This window comes from Chanodichthys erythropterus, chromosome 24, assembly GCF_024489055.1.
Source record: "Chanodichthys erythropterus isolate Z2021 chromosome 24, ASM2448905v1, whole genome shotgun sequence".
Lineage (NCBI taxonomy): Eukaryota > Metazoa > Chordata > Actinopteri > Cypriniformes > Xenocyprididae > Chanodichthys > Chanodichthys erythropterus.
The window spans coordinates 7,368,870-7,395,339 of NC_090244.1; the positions used below are offsets into that span (position 1 = coordinate 7,368,870).

Below are 26,470 nucleotides of genomic sequence, written 5' to 3' on the forward strand. Positions count from 1 at the left end.
CTATGGGTTTAATAGATTTAGGTGGGATTGCTTAATGCTTAAAGGGTCATGAAACCCCCCTCTTTCCGCTCAAGTCTAGCTCACAATCTTTTTGAAAAATGCAACTTAAATGGTGGCTGTGAGAAGAGGGGAGGGGAGAGGAGAGGAGAGGGGGGAAACTCTCATCGCCAGTAGCCCATGCATATCGACTGTCACTAAAAATCAGTGGTAAAACGTTAGGAAATACTACATTTAAAAAAAAAAAAGAAAAGAAAAGTTAAAATCTAATGAAATACACTGACACTTTATTTTTGTCTTTTCAAGAGTTACTGAATGCCCTGCTACATATATCCTACACTCTTAGCCCGGATTTTATATTTACTTAAAAATATAATTACAATATACTTAAAATATTTAAGTTTGGTTGCATTACTTATAAAATATAAGTAAATTCTACTAATTTGTGGGTGTATTTGAATGTGTTAATAAATGTAAGTTAAATGCACTTAAATTATGAAGTTTTTCTCCTGACCACGCCTCCTTCACACTGGTTTGTGGCAGGTAATGACGCCATTTTGTTGTGGTGTGTGTGAATTGAAGGAGCTGTTGATGAGCAGTTGGAACATTAGTTTTGGCTGTTCTACAGACATTTTTTTCCTAACATTTACCTTTTTATAGTTTTTCACCAAAGGAGAAAATCACAATTTTTAAGTTACCATCATCGAGGGTCAGGGTTTGTTTTAGTTGAGCTCTTGACCCTTAACTTTTTAATATTAGATTTTGTTTGGTCAGTTTTAACTGCAATAAAACAAACCAGACAAGCCAAGTTAAAAGATGATCAGGTGATGTTGGTTATGTTTTCACATAATCATTATTTGATCTTAATCACTGAACTCATTTAGGGTCCAATCTCTGAGTTAGATTTACATTATTGATTACAGAAGCACTGTGAGTCTACAGTGGAGGATCAACTTTTATAATACAATTTTTTTTTTTTTTTTAAGTTGTTCTTATCACAAAAAAAAAAAAAATTATATTTTAGGCACATACAGACATCAAGAATCAGCCTGTGAATCTCAACGACGGTGACAAGCAACATGTTCTGATAAACAGATCAACTCTGAACATTACAAAACAAGCTGCTAAAAAGTCACAGAAAAACAGCAAAATTTAAATAGTGAGAATAAAGAAAATTACTAAGACAATTCAGCTCATAATTTATTCATGCAGCAATGCATGATGGGAGGCATGGATGAATTTTGATTGGTGGCAAGTTAACTTGCTTAGTACATTGAACTTAAATATACTAGTTGTAATAACTACAAAGTAATTAATATTACAAAACATTTTAAGTTAAATGAACTTGAATTATTAAGTTCACATTACTTAATCATTACTTAATTTTTTTAGGGCAACCAGTTTCCTCAAATTTTTTAAGTAAATTCAACTTATCCGGGCTAACAGTGTACAGTAATCGTAATTCTATTTAAAACATATTAATGTACATGTGTAATTACAGTCATTATAAAATATATAGTTGTTTATATACACACTATACATGCATATATTTGAAAAAAAAAAAAAACGCTTAAAAAAAAACCTTGCGTACATAGCATAGATCTACGTGCCGAACCTGCAACACGCTCAGTCAGTCAGGCTGCGTGTCGACTGGAGCAGAGCAAGCGACCAGTCACATTTAACTTACGCGCGGCTCAACTTCCATAGGAATGAACCGAAAACACTCGCGCTTACCCGCTCGCTCCGCGCCAACGGACACGCACCGTCAGTCAGTCAGTCTCTCTCACTGTTTAGACCGTTAACCGTCCTCGTCATTGGAAAGATCCACGTGGTGTCATGAATAATTAAGATAGTGTCTTCTCATTGGATAAAAAACTCAGTCTCGTTAATAATTATGAAACACCGATGAGTCATCAAAGCACTATCGTGCTCTGCCACGTCACAGCCTGTGACGTGGACAGGATGAAGATTTTAAACCCGGAAGATGAAAATAGCGTATAAAAACTAAAATGTAACCATTTCCCCCCCACTATTAAATCTAACAGATGCTAACATTGTCTTCAATGGTGTTCAACACACATACCTCTGTTAAAATCTCAGAAATTTTGGTTTAGGGTTTCATGACCCTTTAATGAATTCCTAATGCATGCCCTATTGGCTTCATCCAATCACTATGCTTCAAATAATGATATTTATATTTAATGTGGATCTCTGAGGCTAGAGGTTAAAAATACTCTTTGTCTTTATCACAACAGAAGGCAGATTGTACAGATCTTTTGGAGGATGAAGAGTGGTTCTCCTGTAATGAGATTTTGAACCCTGAGCCGTATATCAGTGTCTGTATGCTTGATATGTGCTTGCATGAACCTGAAGACACCGACAACTCCTCGCTCTGTGCAACTTTGTCTGAATATTCACGTCAATGTACGCATGCTGGGAGAAATCCACCGAACTGGAGAACAGCTGACTTCTGCGGTAATAACCATTTATCTCCGGTGGACTTCACATGATTCTTTTCTCTTTAGCTTTTTCTTTGCTTTGATTCCTTCTACTTTTATATTATTTATTAATATTAATAATTATTAATATTTGCACATTACAGATTAATACTGTCAGCTGTATTGTCACATACATTTCCTTCATAAAACACAAATTACATCAATCAAAATGGTAATAAATCAGAGTAATCAGTCTCTGTATGACATGTATTCCCATGCAGCTGTCACATGCCCCTACAATATGGTACATTCTGAAAGCGGCTCCCCCTGTATGGACACATGCTCACACAAAGTCACACTGTGTGAGAAACACAACACTGATGGCTGCTTCTGCCCACCAGGTCAGTACCTAATTCACAATATTTAATTTACTCTTAGTACCACCATATACAATATTTTATTTAATGTGGTTGATTTAAGAACCTCATAGAATAAATGATGATTTTACAGTACGATCACAGAGACACATTTCTTCAAACGTGTCTAAACTTTTTTTCAAAACACAATCTTCAAATTAAAAATCTCCAACTTTCTTGACCAAAAAAAAAAAAAAAAAACCTGTGCTTCAAGACATCAAGGATTTTTTTTTTTTTTTTTTTTGCAACCCAGCAGTTTTATTTTAACAGTTTTATTTGGGGCAAAGTGCGTAGGCAGCTATTGTATCCGTTGGCATTCTTCTTATTATTATTCTGCTGTTTCTTCCATTCTGGAAGTCTATTGCAGCCCATAAAACCGATTGCGGGAAAGTTAGGAAATTTGGCACACAGATAGAGGACAGTCTGAACTGTCAACAGAGCAAATTTGGAGTCTCTAAAGCTGGGAACACACTTAAAGGGATAGTTCACCCAAAAATGAAAATTTGATGTTTATCTGCTTACCCCCAGGGCATCCAAGATGTAGGTGACTTTGTTTGTTCAGTAGAACACAAATGATGATTTTTAACTCCAACCGTTGCCGTCTGTCAGCCGTATAATGTGGGAACTTCTTTTATAAGAGTAAATAAAACTTCCATAGACAAATCCAAATTAAACCCTGTGGCTCGTGACGACACATTGATGTCCTAAGACACGAAACGATCGGTTTGTGCAAGAAACCGAACAGTATTTATATAATTTTTTACCTCTAATACACCATTATTTCCAACTGCGTTCAGCATTCGTTTAGTGAGGTCTGATCGAGCTCTGACAACAGCAGTGCTGTCTAGAGCTTATACTTCAATGAGTGCTAGACATTACTTCTGTTGTCAGAGCGCGAAGTGACAGAACCCTGACAATATGAGCGTGGAAATTAAAAACAAACAAACAAACCTGCTCTTTCTTCTCGTGAATGCAGGACCGTCATCATCCTCTTCCTCAGCTCTTTGTTTGCAGATCGGAGTGTTGCTCATCAAAGTTTAGTGCAGCATAAACAATCGAGATCCACATAACAATGCTTAGATCAAAGATGAAAAATATTTATTAGCTGCAGGTGGCATACCGAAAGTTTTCAGACAAGCCAAGAAAGCCACGTTCGCAGCAGTCACATGAAGTTAACAAGTTCCTTTATAAGCGTGTGCTAAGTAAAATGCTATAAATGTAAATGTGCGTCGATGCTTACCAGAATGTTGTCGAAATTACCTCAAACATTAATATCTCTTAGTAAATAATCCATTGTTTTATTTGCGTCTGCTCCAAACCGCACAAACAAGGCATATATCATATCACCCACTACCACAGGTATGAGACCCCTCCCACTGCCGCGCGCGTAAAGATGAATAAATCACCTGAGTACGCAGTGGAGCGCATTTAAAATACATAAAAGCATATAAAAGAATGAGTTGCTACATTACTTATAAATCAATTTGATAATATACATATTAGAGAATGTCTTTCTGTTCTGTCTTATATGGCACTTTTATTATATTAGGTTTTTCCGCAGATATGTTGTTTTTGACAAATTCGCTACATTAGAAGTGTAACATTAATTTATATCAGATACTACCAGAAAACGAAGTCAATTTTAAGTTAATTATTGCTTATGTAACCATATGTGACTAATATAAGCCGAGTCATTGCCAGAAGTGGCACAGATCTCTATAGCCAGAGTTGGGCCAGTTATGGTGAACAGAAATCGGCCCAGTGCTTTACAGCCGTAACAAATATACATGTCCCAGAGCGAGCTGTGGGCCACAATCGGCCCGGTTAACATGCGCCGATGCCGATTCTGAGACACAGGCACCACGGGGCAGCCGAGCTCGGGCCGATTACTACATGTTATCTGGGGTCGGTGTTTAAAGTCTGTGTTTAAATTCCGTGTAAAAGTATTTAAATCTGCTTCAGTCGAAGGAAACAGTCTTTGTGTGTTGAGCTTAGTCTTAGAATGTTTTAGCTCGAATTGAATTCATTTTGAGTCTGCATTCATAGTTCACAGCTGTTGGGATAGCCTTTAAATTAGCTTGGGCATTACTCAACTGATTAAACACACAACTATTGATACAGAAATTACTAACTGGCAACGTCACAAAGTTACGTTGTGGCAACATATCCGGGAATTTCACTTTTCCGGTTGCCACAATGTAACTAATTACGTCACCACGACAAAAGTTTGGTCACCAAATTATGTTGCAGTTACGTAACAGTCACTATTTTGGTTAGCTGGGTAAGTGTGGCTTAACTCAATCCCTCTAGAGCCACCACCTGTTCAAAGTTTCAGTCGTGTTTATGATAATAACTTTTGAACCATAAGCGCTAGAAACAAAATTATTTTTTTCTCTGATTCCTTGGCTTGATTGCATACTATGACGTCATGAAAATGTTTTTCTGTCGAAGCGGAACCCTTTTTTATTTTACATGTAGTTCCAAACGTAGGTTCGGGAGGTGCCTAAACATTCAGTCTTGACAATCATCATTACGAGCATATATCACTGCTTTTGTGTATAAACAAATGAGGAAAAATGTGCACTGTATGTATTTGGGTAAATATGAAATGTGTTATAGGAACTGTATTTGATGATATCACAAACATGGGCTGCATCCCTGTGGAGCAATGTCAGTGCACACACAATGACATCAACTACAAGCCAGGAAAGGTTCTTCGCAATAAGGAGGAGGAATGGTAATAAAACACATTTTACTCTTTTCTCCTTCTAAATGTCTTTAATTGCAAAAAAAGCACTATAAACTGTACACCAAACATTTGTATTACTACATTGTATCAGTTCTCCTGAAGGTGGTTGTTTATTGTCTGTTTTTAATTTTATTGTGTATTACAGTATATGTAAGGAGGGAAACTGGATCTGTGTGAGTATTCCCGGCCCTGGCCTGTGCGCAGTAGAGGAAGGATCTCACTTCACCACCTACGATGGGAAAGAATTCACTTTCCATGGAGAGTGCATCTATGTGCTCTCAAAAGTAAGCATGTTTTGTACACACTAACTTCACTTTTTGTAACTGCTAAGACATCTACATTCGGAATTTAGAATTATTTTGTTTGTATTCTTTCATGTCATGACGTTTTTATTTACAAACAATATGTGAAATTCTTAATAATAAACAATTCTCTATAAAACTCTATTTATGTTTTTATAGGACTGTGAAGAGACAAAGTTCATCATATTGGTTCAGATATATCCTTGTTTTACTCTTACTGGCACCTGTTTGAAATCTATAGAAGTGCTATTTTACAATGACAAGAACAATGTGAGTACATTCCCTCTTTTTTTCCTGCTTGTAAGTTTCTACAGTCAACACATTACTCGATGTGTCAATATGTCTTTTTTTCATTAGCGTCTGGTGATTAACTATGACGGCTCAGTACAACACAATGCAAAGGTTTCACTTCCTTACATGGCGGGTGAGAGAGAAGCTCTGTATTTATTTTGTTTTAAAACCTGCTGAAACGTGAAAAGGAATGATTGTTTGTGAAGGCTGATATTTTTGTGAGGCATTTTTCAAACTCTTTGTCTTTTTTCTCCAGCTGACTTCACAGTGTTCAAGCCGTCATCGTTTTACATCATACTTCAGACCTACTTTGGGCTGCAGGTGCAGGTACAGCTGGTGCCTCTTATGCAGGTGTACATCACTGTGGACCGAAACTTCCAGGACAAGACTTGTGGTGAGAGATTAAAAAAAAAGAACATATGAAGTTTATCATCTGAATTAAAGGGATAGTTCACCAAAAATGAAAATGATCCCATGATTTTCTTACCCTCAAGCCATCCTTAGTGTATATCATCTTTCAGATGAACACAATCGAAGATATATAAAAAAATATCCTGGCTCTACCAAGTGTTATAGTGACCGGGGCCGTGTTTGGATAGCCAACCCCCCGGTGGTCTCTTAACATATCCTGGAGAAAGTGCAGGAGGACATAGATTATATTTATGATGGATGGATGGATGCTCCCCGTTTCCTGCATTTCCTCCTGCTCTCTCTACAGGATATGTTAAGAGACCACGGGCATATACACTCCAGAATGTCTGTTGGAAAATTCCTGTGTGAATGGTTAAAAACGCATTTGACGTCTGGCTTATAAATGTCCATAAATAAGGTTTGAATGTCCAGGAGCGACTGTCGTCATAAAATGAACAAACAAGAGAGTAGCAGACGGCAAGCCAAACACACAGACACCATCCTACCTTCCTTACCTTCCCAAGGCAAAGATGGAGAGCCAGTGAGATCAGATGATACGATGGTCCTGGAGGCTGAGGCAGAGCCACCGTTACCCTTTTCCACCAAGGCAGTTTAAATGCTGGTTTCGGAGCCAGAGCCTAGTTTCAAATCAGTTCTTTGTCTTTCGACACCCAAAGCACCAGCTCCGAACCAGGAAAAGTGGTTTGTAAGTAGCACCAAAACATTGCTGGGCTAGAAGTAATAACTGCTTGCATCAGGAGCTGGGGGCGGGGTTACCGTGACCAACAAGAAACTTGTAACCACCATTTTTGAAATAGCAGCTTCGATTGTAATCTCCGTCTATATACAAATGACGGCGAGCCGTTTTTGGATGCCAATGTAGATTCGCAGTCATGAGCAACAGTTGTAGCAAAACATCCGCCATTGTTTATGGAAGGCTTGTTCGAGATGTATCGGAGCAGTGTGGACTGATCTGCAGGTGACATCGCGGGAGCCTTTGCAGAGCAAACGACTCCTTGTGCTTTTGGATCGTTCTCACGGTGCTTTGATGTCATGCGCCGATCACTCTGCGAGAAGCTGAGACATATACAGTGACGTAAGACTTGGCTCTGTGCTGGCTCTCTAGCCCATGGAAAGGCAAACCGGAAGGCTCGTAAGTTGAACCAACTCCGAACTGTTAACAGCACTAGCTCTGAACTAGCAAAAGGGTAAGTGATCGAGGTGGAGCTAGGGTGTCAGTGGATTTAGATGGAGCCAGTATGACGGAGGACCAAAGTGGAGCTCAACGGAGCTAAAGGGGTGGAGAGACGAAGTGTAGCTGAAGGCCCGTAAGTCCATGGTGCAGGCAGAGCAGCGTCTGCCATGGCAGAGGCGGAGGGGCGAGGCAGCCCGGTGGAGCCGTAAGGACGATAGTCCCAGATGGAGCCGAAGGAGGGAGGAACCAAGGTGGAGCCAACAGGCTGACGGGCCAAAATCCTCTTTACTAGGTGGATCTGTAGACCGGAATACCAGAAGCAATTCCACACCATAGAGTTTAGCCAGAGGAGAATCCAAGGGGCTGATGGAACTTGCTGTTATTGGAAGAGGAGGTGGGAGAGGGAGGCTGGATGTGAAATCTGGAGACATGGGAGACTTGGAGCTGGCTGGAACCAGTGGGGGCACAGGAGACTTGGCTCCTAGTCTAGTCTTGAATGGATGGTTGCAGCGGAGTATGAACAGAGCCCATCGTTTTTTTTAATTAAATAAAATAAATAAACACACATACATGTGTGCATTATCACCTTGACAATGATCCCTTAAGCAATGTTCGTTATTCATTCTAATGTGTCAGGGGAATGTTCTTAAAACACTAAACAAAGTATTATAATACCTTCTTTTCTCTTAAAATATGCGCTTGAATGATGAAAGCTTGCTTGAATCAGAGCTCTGGTGGTACAATACCGAGTCAATCGCTGTTATTTATAGTTTGTTAATTATCATACAGAAAATTTAAAAATTTGGTTTACATGATAAGTTTTACATAATACATAACATTGTGGTGGGATGGTAAGGGGGGTGGCTTTATAAAGGGGATGCTTTTTGTCATTTTTTCAACAAGGGGGATCCACCCACAAATCGAGCCCTGCTGTTACCATACTCATAACTATCGAAGCTTGACTTCAGTTACTCATTCATGCAGACGGTTAAAGCTGCACCTGTATGATTTTATATGAACGGCAGTTTGAGAATCAAACCTGATTTCCAATGATATCATGTGCATGTGACCCTATATGTTTTTTATTTGTGGTGTTCATTTATTTGTGCAGGTCTCTGTGGAAATTTTAACAAAGTGCTGTCTGATGACCTGAAGACCCCTCAGGGCCTGGTGGAGGGTACAGCGGATTCCTTTGCAAATGCCTGGAAGGCCCAGTCCAACTGCCCTGACCATGAAGAGAGGTTAGAAGACCCCTGTTCCTACAGCAGGGATATCGGTGAGAGACATTTTTTGCACAGAAGGCAGACTATTTACAATATCTAATTTTTGTATTGTGTATTAACCTATACAGAAAATGTTTGCATATACAGTTTTGCTTGTAACCATATGTTATGATGCCTTTAGAGCAATTTGCCGAGCACTGGTGTTCCATGATGAAGGACAAGGAGAGTCTCTTTGCCAAATGTCACACCACTGTCAATCCAGACAGCTACTACAAAGTATGATCTGAAACAGGCAATTTTCAAAAATTGTAATGAATGTTACCTAACCTCCCACAATAAGAAGTGACACAACATGTTTATGTGCTTTCAGAGATGCAAATACTCCAGTTGTACCTGTAAGAGGAGTGAGGACTGTCTGTGTGCGGTGTTCTCCTCATACGCCCGGGCCTGTGCGGCTAAAGGAATATTCCTCCAAGGCTGGAGAGATATTGTGTGCAGTAAGAAGGATGAAAGCATATGTTTTGGTAGACATATAGATGTGAATCATTTAAGCTGAAAGATTTTTTGGATTTAGGTGTGACTAAACCATGAATGGTAACGGTAGTGAACGATAATGATAATGATATAGTTTTGAAAACCATTAAAAAAAAAAAAAAAAAAAAAAAAAAAAAAGCACACATAGAGGAACAAAAACATTAGAATCACTTTCAGGACAATTTTATTCCAGCTTATGAATGAAAAAACTTTGACAGCCAATTTGAATCCATCCTGCTTTAAAGGGAACCTATCATGCCCCTTTTCACAAGATGTCACTGGTGTCTGTGGTTTCAATTTAAAATACCTCACAGATCATTTATTATACCATGTTGTAAAGCCTATTTTTGAATTGAAGCAAAAACATGCAATTCTTCATTATCAAAGTTTACTATTTGCGTGTGTTTTAGAGCTATATCAGTTCTGATAAATTGTTTTCTGAGCTAAGCTAATAGGGCACTTGTTCCAATGTGACATCAAATTGGAGTACATTCCTTGCTCATTTTGAGATTTATGGGGAAAATAACAAATGGAGTATAGATGGATTTTTACCACAACAGGGAGGTTATGTACACACACTGCTGATACATAATTATGTTAAAAAACAATATAAAAGGGAATTTTGCATAATAGGTCTCCTTTGAAGAGCTTGAGCATTTAAATCACTCTGAGGTCTAAAAACGCGCCGGCGCGTTTTGCAGTTTTTTTTTCACATTGCAGCAAAACAGACTTAAAATACTCCGTCATTTCTTGTCATAGAGACATAAGTAATATATCAATTGAAACTATAGACTATCTTCTTTTATTTATATACACTCAAAGTAAAAACAAAATGTTGTGCTTTTTGTAAAATAAAGAAAACTAACATGATGCGTGATCTCTCCTCTCCCTCTGAACGAACTCCAATCTGATAATTCTCAGAAAATGAACTGTAACTTAGTGAATACTAATCACAGAAAAATTAAACTTATGTCTAAAAAAACGTTAAGATGTCAGGTTTTAAATCATGTAAGTCAAATCGAAAACAAACCTTCTGTGTTTATGTAATCTGTATGAAAAGAGAGCCATGTCAGAAATCCGTGATTCAACTCATTATCCGCTAATGCGGCCACGCCCACGGAGCCAGCGCTATTCAGACGCAAATTCAGAGGCAGTACATGCATTCATCGTCTCAATCGTGTATTTATTGTCTTGAAAAGTGTTTATCTGGATGTAAAAGTCATGGTTAGGGAGCTCTAGAAGACATGCAGTTAGTTCCTGTTTTCTTTTCTTCTATAGATGAATTTTAGGTGAGTTTTTGTTTCTTTAGCGCCCTCCGGCTGCAGTATGAATTGGAAACTCCATACATGGAATAGCCTCTTCTTCTTTTAGATGAATTTGTGGACTAAAAATGCACAGAGCGCCCTCCGACTTCAAGGATGAATTGAAAACACCAGCGCTTATAGTAATGACAATGAATATTAAATTAATATAACTCCTCTGTATAGAAAATTGACATAAGCATATGAGAATCCAATATTTCTCCAAATGTGCATGGTTTTAAACTAAAAGCCTATATTCAGACTCTTTGCATCACAGAAATACATTATATTTTAAAGTATAATATAAAACCATTACTTTATATTGTAATAATATTTTTCTGTATGTTTAATATATCATGATGAGCTTGAGACATCACAGAAGGTTTTTTTCACAGCCTACCTGACTGAAATGCCTCATTAATATGCAAGTCATTTCAGCTCATTACTATCCAATTCTTTTGTCTTCTAAGGTGAGAATGGCCCATTTTCAGTGGTGATTCACGCCTCCTCGCATACTGTGTTTCTTGGCAAAAAGTGTCTTGCAAAAACTAAATCAATATATTGTTTTATATGAAGGAATAGGCAGCATAATTTTTACATAATTTTGAAGCAAAAACTCTAGTCTACAACCTCCAATACCCAAAAGTCTTGTGAACACAAATTTTCTATACTTTTTTTGGCCTTATTTCAGTGACTTAAGTTTTTTGTTTTTTCAATAACCACGCATAAATGTTATTCCTTCAAAAACACAAACATGTACATACATGTTCCTCACATATTATTGTAGCCTAGTTTGTGCTGAATACAGTGTAATGACACTTTTGTCATTTATATGTTTATGAACAACTGAAAAAAGCACAAATGTCAGGGCATGTCAAAACTTCTCCAAGCCCCAAATCAGCCTCAGACTCCAGTAAACTGGCAGATGATAAAACCAAATATACTATAGAATAACTATAGACTATAGAATAACACTTAAAGGGACTTTGACAAAACTGCCACAAGCATTTAGTACTGTCAAAAATGAATCCATCATCATTTACTCACCCTCCTATCGTCCACTCCCACCAAAGTCTTTTAGGTTAGATGATTTGAGGTTGTCATTTTGAAAGAGCTCAGCCGTTTTCATTTTATAGAGTACAGGTCTGTACAAAATACACTTTTACAACACCTTCCTTTCAAACTTATCCCCACAGAGAAGTATACAAATAACTGCCCAGCCTCGCAGAGCTACTCCTATCAGCTGCAGAGCTGCCAGCGTACCTGTCTTTCTCTCGCCTCTGAGCGCCAAAGCTGCAGCGTTCACTTTGTGCCCGTTGATGGATGCGCATGTCCAGATGGATTCTACCAGGATAAGAAAGGACTGTGTGTACCTATTGAAAAATGTCCATGTGATTACAAAGGAGAGACAGTCCAACCTGGCACGTCTATCAACATTAATAATGAACACTGGTAAGTGAATGATACTATTACTTATGCAGTAGTTGTAAAGAATTAAAAGTCTTGAAATGTACTCGTTCGAATCTGTAAATTTTAAACCTAAGGCAATCTGATACTTTCTCTCCAGTGTTTGCGTGAATGGAACATTGCACTGTCAGTCTTGGAAAACCCAAATTCTGGGTAAGAATAAATACATTTAGATACCTCTCTTTTACACCCTGAACATTAAACAGGTTAAAGGACAAGTGTTGTAGATTAAGCTTAACTTGTATTGAACCTAGAATATACTTTGAATGAGTTTGCTGTTGGTGTACATGGGCATGGCCATAACATCCATAATTATGGTTATACAGAATGGAATATCCTATCAGATGCACAGAGAAAGTAACTTGTTTAGATAACCAAAAATAGTATTAACAGTTGTAACACTGCTCAAAACCACGTAAGGTTCTGTTTCTTAGGTCTCCAACTGTGGTTTACAATATAAAACTCTTTTTTTCTGTATCTGATTGTCTTTTGCAGAGTGTCCTACTCCAAAGGTTTTCTTCAACTGCAGTACAGCACGCCAAGATGAACATGGATTGGCATGTGCACAGACTTGTATGCAAAAGGAAGTTGATTGTGTGAGTCTAGTTCTCTCTTCTCTTTTCTTCTCAAAGTGTATCCCTTCATCCTGCTAATGCCATTTTCAAGGGTGGAACAACTTTTCACCTGAACTAGCACCCCTCCTCAAAATATAAAGCGCTCACACACACAAATACTCAAGAAATGACACTGAAGTATTAATAAAAAATAAACTTTGCTTACCTATTACCTATTGCTTACCAAACATAGGCTGTAATAACTATGGCAATGACAGTAACTCTCGATCGAGTGGGCAAACCACTGATGCTAATACGCTCCAGTTTCCACATGATATTAAAGGGGTGATTGATTATGATTATGATTTCACTTTTTTAACTTTAGTTAGTGTGTAATGTTGTTGTTAGAGAATAAACAACATCTGAAAAGTTAAGACGCTCAAATTTCAAAGCAAAGCGAGATACTGTCTTTTAAAGAATTCTCTGTTTAAGGACTACAACAAACAGCTGGTAGGGACTACAACAAGTTTCTTCCCGGGTTAGTGACATCACTAACACTAAAATTTACGTAAACCCTGCCCCTGAGAACACGCATCAAAGGCTGTGAGGCCATGTTATTGCAACACAGTATGTATCACAAATGCAACAGCATGTCATAAAAGCAAGATGACAGCATGACAAGTTAATTAAACTAATGTGGTATGAGTGAGTGGTATTTACACCCACTCGAGCGATTTGTTTGCTAAACTAAAGAAGTCATTCAGCATCATCGAGAAGTTAAAAGGAATTGGATTGACGGTCGTGCGAGAGACGGGTAGACATCATCGTGTTATACCCGCCAATAGCGAGCAAGGTGGATAAACCAGTCTGTGATTGGTTTCCACAAAAGTGTAACAGAAGCAGTAGAAATGAATGCACAGGTGTCCAGACTGAGTTGCCGGGCGAAATCAAATCGCCGTCAGATCAGGCTGGGTTTACCTATTCTACCTGGCAACAGTTTTCTGTAAGGAATCGTAAGAAATTATCCTTTTGCTATTTTAGCTAATCTCAGTTTCTTTCTGGAGTTGCTGGTGTGTGAAACTTATTCACTCAGTGAATAATAATAATAAAAAGCATTGTTATTGTTATGTATCCAAATAATTATAATTCCTTCTGAAGAATTTGGTAAGTTTTGAGTCATTACTAGTGGGTTACCATGACCTTCACTTTAGAATTAATAATACATTATGCATTATTCACATTAAATATGAACCTGTATATAGTAGTTCTTAGTAGTCCTCTAAGAAGTATGAAAAAAAAGTAGTTACTGATTAGCTAATAGTGAAATACCACATTCAATTGAGTGCTACAGTATTACTTAATGTTTTGTTAATCAGAGTTTCTCGTTAGTTAATAGTAGTTACTAGGATGTTAATAGTGTTACTCACTTGTTCCTGTGTAGTTATTAATTAATGATGGAACAGTATTCTAAAGTGTTACCCTATTTGTGTTTTTTTTTTTTTTTCTCTCTTTTTCTCCCTCTTCACAACCACAGTTCTCACAGGAATGTGAATCAGGATGCCAGTGTCCTAAAGGCCTACTGGATGATGGTGAAGGAAAATGTGTTACACCTCATGAATGTCCGTGTCCTCACGATGGAGTGCTTCATGCACCAGGGACTGAGATAACTGTAGATTGCAACACATGGTGCGTAAACAACAGCATTTTGCATAGCTTTTTGTAAAGTTACATTTAATACTAGGACCACACAGAATCTACATGTGCAGAAATTTGCTGAAATTTTAAAGTCTATTATTCACAAAATTCTACATTTGCCCCTCTCCTTTATTATTGTACATTTGTTTTTCCTTGTTATAATTGTGGCCACATGCATTTACTCTAGAGATGCACCGATGGCAATTTTCTTGGCAGATTCTAATTTCCGATTTTTTGTGATCTGCCGATACCCATTTTTGCCGATTCCGATTTTCTTTCTAAGATCTATAATTGACAACATATAGAAACAAAATACTTTTCTTCAATGCAAAGTTTTATTTTCATAAAAAAAAAACACACAAGTAAAAGTCAGTAATAAAATAAATGTAATAGAATAAAGAGAGCTATCAAACTAAGTTTTTCAGGTTAATTGGTTTTCTATTCAGGTAAGAAATACTACAGAAAATAAAGTAGGCTAATCAAATGTAAAATAACACATTCAGTGTTGTGACTGTTTGACTTCTGTCAGTGGTCGCGCTTTTGGTGTGAGTGCGAAACCTGCGGAATGACTAAGGGTGCTTTCACACTTGGTTCGATTGCCTGGACCGAACCCGAGTTCGATTGCCCACTGGACTGTGTTCACATTATATTATTTGGGTCCGACCCGCGGTTCGTTTGCGTCATCAAACCAGCAGCTGTTTACTACGTTGCTTAGTAACGATGGCACAGGAGAAGGCAGCGAAATGCATAACATTGCTCTCCTCACTTTTATATTTTTGTTTTTGAACCGTTGGTTTTGTTCATAACGGCTCTTGCGTCTATCTGCCGCGAATGTACAATGCTGAAGGCGAGCAGAAATGAGAAAAGCTACGCTACAGCTCTCTGTTTGCAGCACGTGACTCACGCTCATCGGGAAAGTGAGTGAAACACACACAAACTCACATTTTTATCAAATAATACGGCATTAATAGCGGTTCACTTCCGCAATTTGGTACGTTTGCATTCATATCACAAGCGAACCGTACCGGAGTTCACTTGAACCGCACCCCAGACCACCCTTTTTAAGCAGACTCGGGTACGGTTCGCGGGTGCGCACCCGAGTTCAGAAGACCGTGTTCACATCATCCAAACGTACCGAACTCTGACGTCAATCGAACCCGGGTGCGCACCAAAAGTGCTAATGTGAAAGCACCCTTAAATTACACGCAAAAGAATGCCCCAGGGATGACATGTTTTTGTAGGCCATCCCGGAAGTTATCGGCGCACAGGTTCGCTCGATCGAAAGCCTATGCATTTTTCCCATAGACTTTTGGAAAATTGCAGAAAATAAGCTCTGTGTTTAACAAAGGGTAATGACACTTACACGTTTTGTCTATCAAGATAATCTTTACAAGTTAACACAACATTTATAGATTTTGAAGCCTAAATAAAGTCGTCAGATATAAAAGGCTAACAGTAGGCTATAAACAGGCTACAGCACACCATGATCAACCACCAAGCGTCCTCAAACTGTATTTAAAAAACAACTTTATTTAAAAACATGCTCGCTGATTATGATCTGTGCTTTTATGAATACTTATCCACTTTTTTTATGAGAAACGCTGTCCAAATGTCCTGTTTTTAATGATGACGTCTAAAGTCCCCGCCAAAGGAAGTAGTCCCTTTTAGCAATTTGTTAGCAACCGCCGATTTTAAGACACATTAAAAGTTTAAAAAAATCACAAGTGGGTTATAACTGGTGTGTTTTATGTCATAGATCAAAACGTGATAGTATTTAGAGGCTTTGTTAACCATAGACCTTATTTCAGGCGATTTAGCAAAAACCCATTAAAAAAACCCATAGACTTTACAGCGATCATCGCGTAAACCATTGGCCCTCCGAAGGGTTCCTAAGCGGTTTGGAAAAGTATGGAAAAGTATGGAATTTGATTTGAGTAATTTCCAGGTCTGGAAAAGTATGGAAAAAAGAAATCAGAGTATGGAAAAATATTTGTGTTTCCAGACTATTGTCTCTGTTCAGTTTTCTAATTTATTATACCTGCAGCATAGACACTTTACAGCAAAATTAGCTCTTTTGAATCAAAATACATAATTTATATGAATCGTGTAGATCCGAAGAGGTTTTTTCAGGGCGAGTGTGTGTCTCAGGATTCTCAGAAGAATCGAAAATGGGCTACTTTCCCATAGACTGGAGTGAGTCGTGATCTTTCTTGGTGCTCTGTGGAGTGAGAGATCGCTGTAACACACGTGAACCGACCATCTCTTCTGCTTTACTAGTTACAGCACAAAATAAACATGATTGAACATCCGAAGGTATGTTGAAAGATAAAGTACAACTTACTGAAATCTGTATCACATGCAATTGATCAGTCATTGTTTCAACTGCAGAAAGGCATCAATAAAACAGCATGTAAAAATATCACATTTAGCCTACCTCAGAAAAGCCGTTCAATGGCCAAAAACTCATTCAGCTACAAAAATGAACTTCAAGAGGAGCATTTTGCTAAATATATGCACTATAGGCTATTGCATATTCATTGTATTTGTACTTAACACTCTGAGGTCTGACGGTATCGCCGGCGATAACACATGGTTTTTTTCTTATCAGTGTGAAAGAGACTCAAAATACTCCGTCAATGTTGCACATACAATTAAGAGTTATACACCATTTTAATCTGTGGAATATCTTCTTTCATTTGTGTACACTCAGAGTAAAAACAGAATGTTGTGCTTTTTGTAAAATAAAGAAAACTAACATGATGCGTGATCTCTCCTCTACCTCTGAACGAACTCCAATCTGATAGTTCTCAGAAAATGAACTGTAACTTAGTGAATACTAATGACAAAAAAATTACACTTATGTCTAAAAAAACGATAAGATGTCAGGTTTTAAATCATGTAAGTCAAATCGAAAACAAACCTTCTGTGTTTATGTAATCTGCATGAAAAGAGAGCAATGTCAGAAGTCCGTGATTCAGCTCATTATCTGCTAATGCGGCCACGCCCACAGAGCCAGCGCTATTCAGACGCAAATTCAGAGGCAATACATGCATTCATCGTCTCAATCGTGTATTTATTGTCTTGAAAAGTGTTTGTCTGGATGTAAAAGTCATGGTTAGCGATCTCTAGAAGACATGCAGTTAGTTCCTGTTTTCTTTTCTTCTATAGATGAATTTTAGGTGAGTTTTTGTTTCTTTAGAGCCCTCCGGCTGCAGTATGAATTGGAAACTCCATTCATGGAATAGCCTCTTCTTCTTTTAGATGAATTTGTGGACTAAAATGCACAGAGCGCCCTCCGACTTCAAGGATGAATTGAAAACACCAGCGCTCATAGTAATGACAATGAATATTAAATTAATATAACTCCTCTGTATAGAAAATTGACATAAGCATATGAGAATCCAATATTTCTCCAAATGTGCATGGTTTTAAACTAAAAGCCTATATTCAGACTCTTTGCATCACAGAAATACATTATATTTTAAAGTATAATATAAAACCATTACTTTATGTTGTAATAATATTTTTCTGTATGTTTCATATATCATAATGAGCTTGAGACATCACAGAAGGTTTTTTTCACAGCCTACCTGACTGAAAGGCCTCATTAACATGCGCTTCGATATTAAATGTATAAATCTGTTTCATGACAGCCACCATTTAAATGTTTAGGCCTAAATTAAAAAAATGAGTAGAAAAATAATTGTCATTAAAAATTTATATAAACTTCCTTATGTGTAATTTAGCCTATATGAAAGTAGCTTGCAAATCAGTTTTAACCTAATATTATAATGATGTACCAGCTGTGGTTCCTTGTATAATTTACAGCATTAGTTGAGAGAATTTTTTTTTCTTTGAGGAAATTTGCCATGTACTTGACCTGATAGGCCCCAAATGAATCAATATTGAATCGAAGGTAATCAAATCAAAATCAAATTTTCAAAAATTTTCAAAATCAAAATTTTCAAAATCAAAATCAAGCAAGCTTCTGAATCAGAATCACATTCAATTGTGAAATTTGTGTCAATTCTCAGCCCTAATGTCAATAATTTATTATAATTTTTATTTTTTTGTATTTTTTTTACTTAAAGCAAATGTTGGTTTTCCCATTTATGTTGTTGTCAGAGTGCACCAGAATGCTTCATTTACATGTTAAAATCACAAAAATCATCTCCTGGGGGAGACCCCCCAACACATCACCTTTTACACCTCTTTTTACTTTGCAGATGTTTATAAACTTGTGCATTTCTAAAATATTATGGAAACTGATACTGCGCTTGTGTAGGTTACTCGTACTCGTAGGCTACTCTATAGAAATACCAACAACAGAACAGAATGGATAAATCAGAGAAGGATGTCTATGAAGTAAATGTGTCACTACCCCTTTTAAACAGGGAATATATAAGTACTTGTAGATTAATCCGCAACAGAAGTCACACAGGAACGTAGTTTTAAGAAGAGAAGGGCCTAGACGTGAATACTAAATACAAAACTTTATTTCAACAATCAAACACTGATTTAAAAATCACTAAAATACTGTCAGACCCCTACTAAAACATGAAGCAGAGAAAACATAGAAAAGGAGACCGAGGCTAATGGCAGAAAATCGTTTGGAAGGAGATCTGGAAATTTGAGTCTGGAAAAGTATGGAATTTTGAAATGGAAAATGTGTAGGAACCCTGCCTTTGGCTTGTCAATCACTGCTGTGACGTTCCTTGTGAGAGACAAGCGCGGCTGCGCGCTCCAGTAACTTTCCACCATAGACTGTGGCTGCGTCCGAAAACCTAGGTAGCTGTCTTGCTGCCTCGCTGTCTTATAAGAGAATGACTTGTACGCCAGCGTTTGTACATGAAGGTACCTCACAAAACTGATTTCGAACAGACTTCTGAGGCAGCGTAACAGTTTAATGATCTACAGCAATATAGCGCGAGCTCTGGTGAGAACTAAACAAATATTTAATTATTACAATAGTAATTTCTCGATAGAAATGATGTCAAAATTGAAATATGTTGGTCAAAATCGTACATTTATACACAAACTGAGCAGCAAATGCAACTTTCGGACGCCATCTTTATTTTTCTAGCTCAACTGTCACAGAATGGAAAGCACAGGATTGTGGGATATCAAAGGCAGCTAAGGATACATCTATGCTTCCTTCAAAAATCGATCAGATGAAGGTATCTCAGGAAACAGGAAGTGAGGCTAACATTGGATTCGGACGTGCCTTGATGCCTTCCTACCTTGAAATGTGTCCTCAGAAGGCAGCATTTTCCAGTTTTCAGACGCAGCCTGTAAAAAAGATGGACGATGTGACGCCGCTTCCTTCCATTGTATTGAACTGAAGCCATAAGGGACGCCGATGGGCGCTGACACCAGGGCCGGCGATTGCTATAGGTGAACTAGGCGGTTGCCTAGAGCGACAAATATGTTGGGGGCGCGGGCGCCCTCTAGGGTCGCCGTTACGTTACGTTAGGTGCGCAGTTGATGAAGAAAATGAAGCGGTCTAATAAACCCTCCGGTGCACAGGGACGAAAACGGAGAAAGATAAAAGGAAAACCGAGTATAGAGGTAAATCTTCTCATCTCAGCCATTAAGGTGTTAAATGAAATAAATGTGCTTAGTATTGTGCATCATCACCTTGAACTAGCGGTTAAACGGATTGTTGTTGATCCGTGATCCGTTCGGATCAAGCCCCGGTTCTGGACGCATGTGATTCACGAATCATTTGCAAGTTTCACCGCAATAGAGTGAACAGGTTATAATTTGAACGTGTTTTGTTTTGCTATTTCACACATATAAAACTATTCCAGCGCTAGAAGAGGAAAAAGAGGATTTAATTCGGTATCGCACGCAGGTGTTATCGGTACGCGCAGACGCGCATACAAGGCTCGCGCGCACAGAGAGCTAGAAAGAGAGAGAGAGGCGCGTTCCAGATAGCTCTTAAACCCTAAATTAATTTCTCTTTCGCGTCCTCAATGCACTTGGATGGTCACATACACGCATTATGTCAGTCAAAATAATAAAATAATAAAGTATTCTCGAAAACACATTTGGTTATGTCTTAATTGAACGAGGTGAGAATTCGGAATCGGATGTGTATATTGGATGTGCGCGTGCATGGAGTCTTACTCTTAAAGTGACAGCAACCTAAAAATACCTGCGGTTGTCTGTCATGTCAAACAACAAAACACAGCTTTAACAAAGATTAATCTATATTACATTAAATTTACACAGTGAACAGTTTCATTTTATATTTAACTATTACATTTCTGTACACGAAAATTAATACTACAGTTAGAACTCATATTTAATTTGTAACTTTATGTTGCATTTATCTATGCTTGTAGTTGGTATATAGTATTTGTCCTTTGGGGGGAGGGGGGCTAGGGCAATCTCGCCTAGGGCAACCAAAGGGCTAGAGCCGGCCCTGGCTGACACGTTATGCAAAAACATCAGTTTGGAACCTGGGCATGCGCAGAAGGAAACGTCAGTGGATCCCGGAGGTGGAGTCGCGGTATCAAACTTCCGCCCAGACGGCTGCTTCATCATTGATGTATTTTAAATAGGCTATATAAATTATACGTAATAAGTGATAATATTTTTGAAACGGCAAATTCAGTAGATAAACTCAATATAATATGTCACTAGAAACAACTCTAAAATGTCAGAAACGGTCCTGCCATTTTAAATAAAATGTTTAAACTAACGTTACAGGAGATAAATTGCTGTAGACAGTGCTCTATAATTAATTAAAGTAGGCCATCTTTAGTTTTATCCTGCTACTTATTTTATACCCATAAAAATAATTAGTAACTGCCAGTTAACGATCACCTGCTTTTTTCCGTCATGGCTAACGTTAGGCATGTTATCTTGACTAATAACGTTTATTAATTAGCTTATGAAGCCCACATTTAACCTTACCGAGAAAATTTCAGATATCCGTCAGATCCTGTAGGTCAGTTAGTACAGTTTACTGCTGAACAGCTCAATTTGTAGGTGTGAAATAACACAGAAACTGAAAATTAATAGTTATTTATTTATCTTCACTCTCCCCTCGAAGCCCAGACAGTCCTCAGACGAGCTGTCAATCAACTGTGAATCACGATGACACACCTCGTGTCTATAGCACCAAATTGCTAGCTAAAATCAAACTTATCACAAAAACGAACAATTGAATATAAATCAGCATGATAACAACTACCTTAAATGACCAGAACCATCTTTCAGAAAATTTTATTTGAAGCATAATTTATTTTTATGTTTTAACTTAAAGTACACATGAAATCAAAATTGACCTTATTTATTTTGTTAGCTCAAATTGCTAGTTTTGTGGTGAACAATTCATCTGTGAAAGTCAATCCACAAAAAAAAATTGTTTGGCTTCGTAATATTTAATCAAAATCTGAAAATGCTCCTCCCCTCTGCAACGGTGCCCCTTCTCAGATGACATCAGTTTGACGGCTTGGGTTGTAAACACTTAAACCACTTTCCTCCGACCGTTAGTCTGCTATGAGCGAGAGATGGAGAGGAAGAGCGCTAAAATAAAACTCTGCCCTCGATTCAATATTCCGTTTCACTTGGAAATACGTCACAGCACTGGAGAAAAGTCGTTTGCAACTTCCGATTCACGCGGACTTTAAATCTCATTCGTCTGCATTGAGCGGGCGTGGTTTATGACCTGTACTGCATTCAGCCTCCAGGGGGCGATCAAAGAGCCCGCAGCTTCACTTTTCAGGACGTATGAGGCACACCCGCTTTTGTCAGGAGACAGGAATAACAACTGCAGATTATGAGTTACCTGCGGTGAGTCCGACATAATGAATCCACTAACACGACACAGCGAATAATGATGGTAAACACTCGTGTTCCAATACTCATGCACGAGTTTTGGGAGGCGTTCCTTTGCATGCGCTCATTTCAAAAACTCAGTAACAGTCTTTGGATTCTCAGTCAACGGAAAAATCACCTTTAACCGGAGCGAATGATGAGTGAGAGAGAGGAGGCGCCCGCGCGGGTGTCACTTCACCGTGACAGAGAAGAGAGCGAGAATGCGCAGCTGACGTTATTGCCTGTGCCGCTGGTAACAAAACGGATCATGAGGTAAACGGCCGATTCCGATCCCTGGCCGATCGATCGGTGCATCTCTAATTTACTCCTGGAGCCTGGGCATTGCTGTAACTTTATCAGTAGATGCTAGCAGGTCATGGGATCGATTATTGGTGAATGTATAATGAAAAAAATATATATAATTAAAGCTGCAAGCAGCATTTACCGGGGTTCAAGCATTTAAGGCCTTTAAGCACATACAAAGGTATTATATTTTATTTAGCAAGCATGTAAACATTTAGATCATAATCAGAAAAGACAATTTAGAGCAAATTCAGGCAATTTAGCAAGGAAAAACATGGTTTATAAAGGTTTTTTGACAGTTACAGCGCCATCTATTGCCTGATTCCCACCATTTTTGCGGGGTGTCCTCAGAATGTGTCCATACATATGTGTGCCAAATTTGGTGAAAATATCTCATTTCATTTTGAAGTTATAGACACTTATATATCAGAGAGCATAAAAAATGACCCATGAAAGACTTTGATTGGATTTTTTTGCCACTTCCTATCAAAATTTTGACATTTGGGCTACAACATACAGTAAACCAACTTAGGTTTCGTGTTTTCTACGCTCGTTTCGTCTCGATCAGACTAGCGGTTTCGAAGATATAGCCAAATGTTTTTTAAGCGCTAAATCACAACGCTACACAAACCGTAAGGCGAAACCTAGCATGTTTGGTATCGTAGGACTCGGCAAGGATTCAGGAGTCTAAAGACGTGACTCCCATGAAAATAAGTCACATATATCCAAAGTTATATATATTTCCATCTAAAACCTTTAAAAACATATGTTTTTTAAAGTTTTTTCACAATTATAACGCCACCTATTGTCCGATTTACACGAAAATTAGCATGCTTCTTTAGAGTCATATGCTGCATGTGCCCACCTATTTTCGTGAAGTTATGAGTTTTTGTTTTTGTTTTATAGGCTTTTGGGTATATTTAACCACGACCATTTTCTAAATGACCCAGTTATAGCAAACCAAAGGACAAAGTTCAACTTTTTTTTGATAATTATTGAGCTAGAGAGTCCATAGAATTGTCCTACACTGGTTTCGTTCCGATCGGGCGAAAAACCTAGGACTAGTTCGCAAAAGTAGGTTTTCCACATATTTGCGAATAATTAATGAACGATTTGATTGACAGCATTGATTCTTGAGGCAAAGTTGTTCAGCATGAAGAGGTCTATCAAATGATATGCATATTATGTGGTTTTATGAAACACCACGTGATTACCGAGGCGTAAAACTCGTTAGCGCCAACTTGTGGCCGATTTCTTTCAAAATTCTTACAGACCTTTAGGACCATGAGTCGAACATGCCCATCGAGTTTCGTTCCGATCGGCCTCCGTTAACCTGGTCTAATAGGTGCTCAAACTTCATTGGCTGATGGCGGCCATGTTTTCTGAGATACGCCAATGTCCTCATAGACCATCATGGCCCCTTGGACCAAGACACTGCATGCCAAATTTCAAGTCAATCGGACCAACGGTTGCCTAGTTATGGCCATTTATGTGTTTTTTTGTGTCTTATAGCGCCCCCAAGTGGCAGAAGTGCGCAATTGTTTTTATTTGACCAAAGACTGAGCTTATACATATATGTACCAAGTTTGGTGAAGATATTCCATTCCATTCAAGAGTTATAACTAAAAATAGCATTTGGCTAAAGTTAGGATAGATGTTTTTGGCGTACTGTTTCGTGCAAAATTCGAAATTTCAACTTTTTTTTGATAATTATTGATAATCAGTGTCCAGAGAATATTTCTGCAGTGGTTTGGTTCCGATCGGTTGAAAATCCTAGTTCGCAAAAGTAGGTTTGGGCTATAGGTCAATTTTACGGAAAAACGGTGCGTCGTAGAGCAAAAAAAGGCGCAAAACAATTTTGTTCGTACTAACCCAAGGAATGCAACGATGTACAGTTTTTGAGTCTACGTCAAGCGGTTTACGAGCTATGGCCAAAAATGTCTGAAAATTTAGTTTTTTTGCGCTGTAGCGCCCCCGTTTGGCCAATTGGCATGAGACTTTGATAGGTTCTCCCCAAATTGAGCTCTACGATCTGGCCAAATTTCAAGTCTCTAGCATTTACGGTTTGGGCTGCACGATGCGTTTTACGGCGGAAGAAAAATAATAATAATTAAAGCTGCATGCAGCATTTTATCGGGGTTCAAGCATTTAAGGCAGTTTAAGGCAGGATTTGTCTTATTTAGCAAGCATGTACCACTGAAATCATATATGCTAAAACAAACACAGAAAGAAAAGGTTTAAACAGTAATACCTTATACATACGAAGCATGCTTTACACACATACACACACACACATAAACAAAAAAATATAATTTTCAGGTCACAATGTAATTGTAATGTTGTCTTACTGCAAAGACATAAGTCAGATGAACAAATGAAGTGGTAAACCTTAAAAAATGTGATTTGTAATGTTATTATAAGGATTTATATAGTTTAAAGTAGGGGTGCCCAATCCTGTTCCTGGAGATCTACCTTCCTACAATTCAGCTCTAGCCCAGCTCAACACACCTGTCTGTAATTATGAAGTGCTCCTGAAGATCTTAATTAACTGATTCAGGTGTGTTTTATCAGGGTTGGAGCTAAAATGTGCAGGTAGGTAGATGTCCAGGAACAGGATTGGGCACCCCTGGTTTAAAGGGATTTTAAATGACAAAACATTGAATTCTTGAAACCTTGAATTATATTAGTGGCCTTCTGCTGCCATCTGGTGGCACAAAATGACAGTGTCAGGCAATTCATTATAGAAATATATAGTTTTAAAGGTTTTTTGACAGTTATAGCGCCACCTATTGCCCGATCTCCACCATTTTTGGGGGATGTCCTTGGAGTGTATCCATACATATGTGTGCCAAATTTGGTGAAATTATCTCATTTCGTTTTGACGTTATAGACACTTATATATATGAGCGCATAAAAATTGACCCATGAAAGACTTTGATTGGATTTTTTTGCCACTTCCTATCAAAATTTTGACATTTGGGCTTTAACGTATAGTAAACCAACTTAGGTTCCGTGTTTTCTACGGTGGTTTCGTGACGATCGGACAAACGGTTTCGAAGATATTCGCAAACGTTTTTTAAGCGCTAAATCACAACGTGGCACAAACCGTTTTCCGAAACCTGGCAAGTCTGATATCGTTGAACTCGGCAAGGATTCAGGAGTCTAAAGATATATCTCCCGTTGAAATAAGTCGATCACATCCAGAGTTATATACAATTTCATCCAAAAGCATTAAAAACACAAGTTTTTTAAAGTTTTCTAACAGTTATAGCGCCACCTATGGTCCGATCTCCATAAAAATTGGTGTGCTTCTGTATAGTCATACTCTGCATGCGTTCACCAATTTTCGTGAAGTTCTGAGTTTTCGTTTAGGTTTTATAGGCTTTTGGGTATATTTAGCCACGCCCACTTTCTAAATGACCCCGTTATAGCGACCCAAAGGATAAAGTTCAACTTTTTTTTAATAATTATTGATCTAGAGAGTCCAGAGAATTGTCCTACACTGGTTTTATTCCGATTAGGCGAAAAACCTAGGACTAGTTTGCAAAAGTAGGTTTTTAAAATATTCATGAATAATTAATGAACGGTTTGATTGACAGAATTGGTTCTTGAGGCAAAATTGTTCAGCATGAGTAGATCTATCAAATGATATGCATATTGTGTGGATTTATGAAACACCATGTGATTACAGAGTCGTAAAACTCGTTAGCGCCAACTAGTGGCCGATTTCTTTCAAAATTGGTACAGACGTCCATGAGCACGATTCG

At 38.1% G+C, this 26,470-nt stretch overlaps 1 protein-coding gene across 1 annotated transcript in view; it reads left to right on the forward strand.

Annotated features, from left to right (window-relative positions):
- The window catches only part of LOC137015602 (uncharacterized), a 71,612-nt gene that overhangs the window by 9,480 nt on the left and 35,662 nt on the right, over nucleotides 1–26,470 (forward strand). The window contains exons 7-20 of the mRNA XM_067380650.1: nucleotides 2,253–2,472; nucleotides 2,717–2,836; nucleotides 5,471–5,588; nucleotides 5,746–5,884; nucleotides 6,062–6,172; nucleotides 6,260–6,326; nucleotides 6,450–6,587; nucleotides 8,911–9,075; nucleotides 9,204–9,298; nucleotides 9,393–9,519; nucleotides 12,054–12,309; nucleotides 12,425–12,477; nucleotides 12,820–12,920; nucleotides 14,413–14,564. Of these exons, the coding sequence (XP_067236751.1) occupies nucleotides 2,253–2,472; nucleotides 2,717–2,836; nucleotides 5,471–5,588; nucleotides 5,746–5,884; nucleotides 6,062–6,172; nucleotides 6,260–6,326; nucleotides 6,450–6,587; nucleotides 8,911–9,075; nucleotides 9,204–9,298; nucleotides 9,393–9,519; nucleotides 12,054–12,309; nucleotides 12,425–12,477; nucleotides 12,820–12,920; nucleotides 14,413–14,564 (1,862 nt within the window). The remainder of the gene's footprint in view (nucleotides 1–2,252; nucleotides 2,473–2,716; nucleotides 2,837–5,470; nucleotides 5,589–5,745; nucleotides 5,885–6,061; nucleotides 6,173–6,259; nucleotides 6,327–6,449; nucleotides 6,588–8,910; nucleotides 9,076–9,203; nucleotides 9,299–9,392; nucleotides 9,520–12,053; nucleotides 12,310–12,424; nucleotides 12,478–12,819; nucleotides 12,921–14,412; nucleotides 14,565–26,470) is intronic.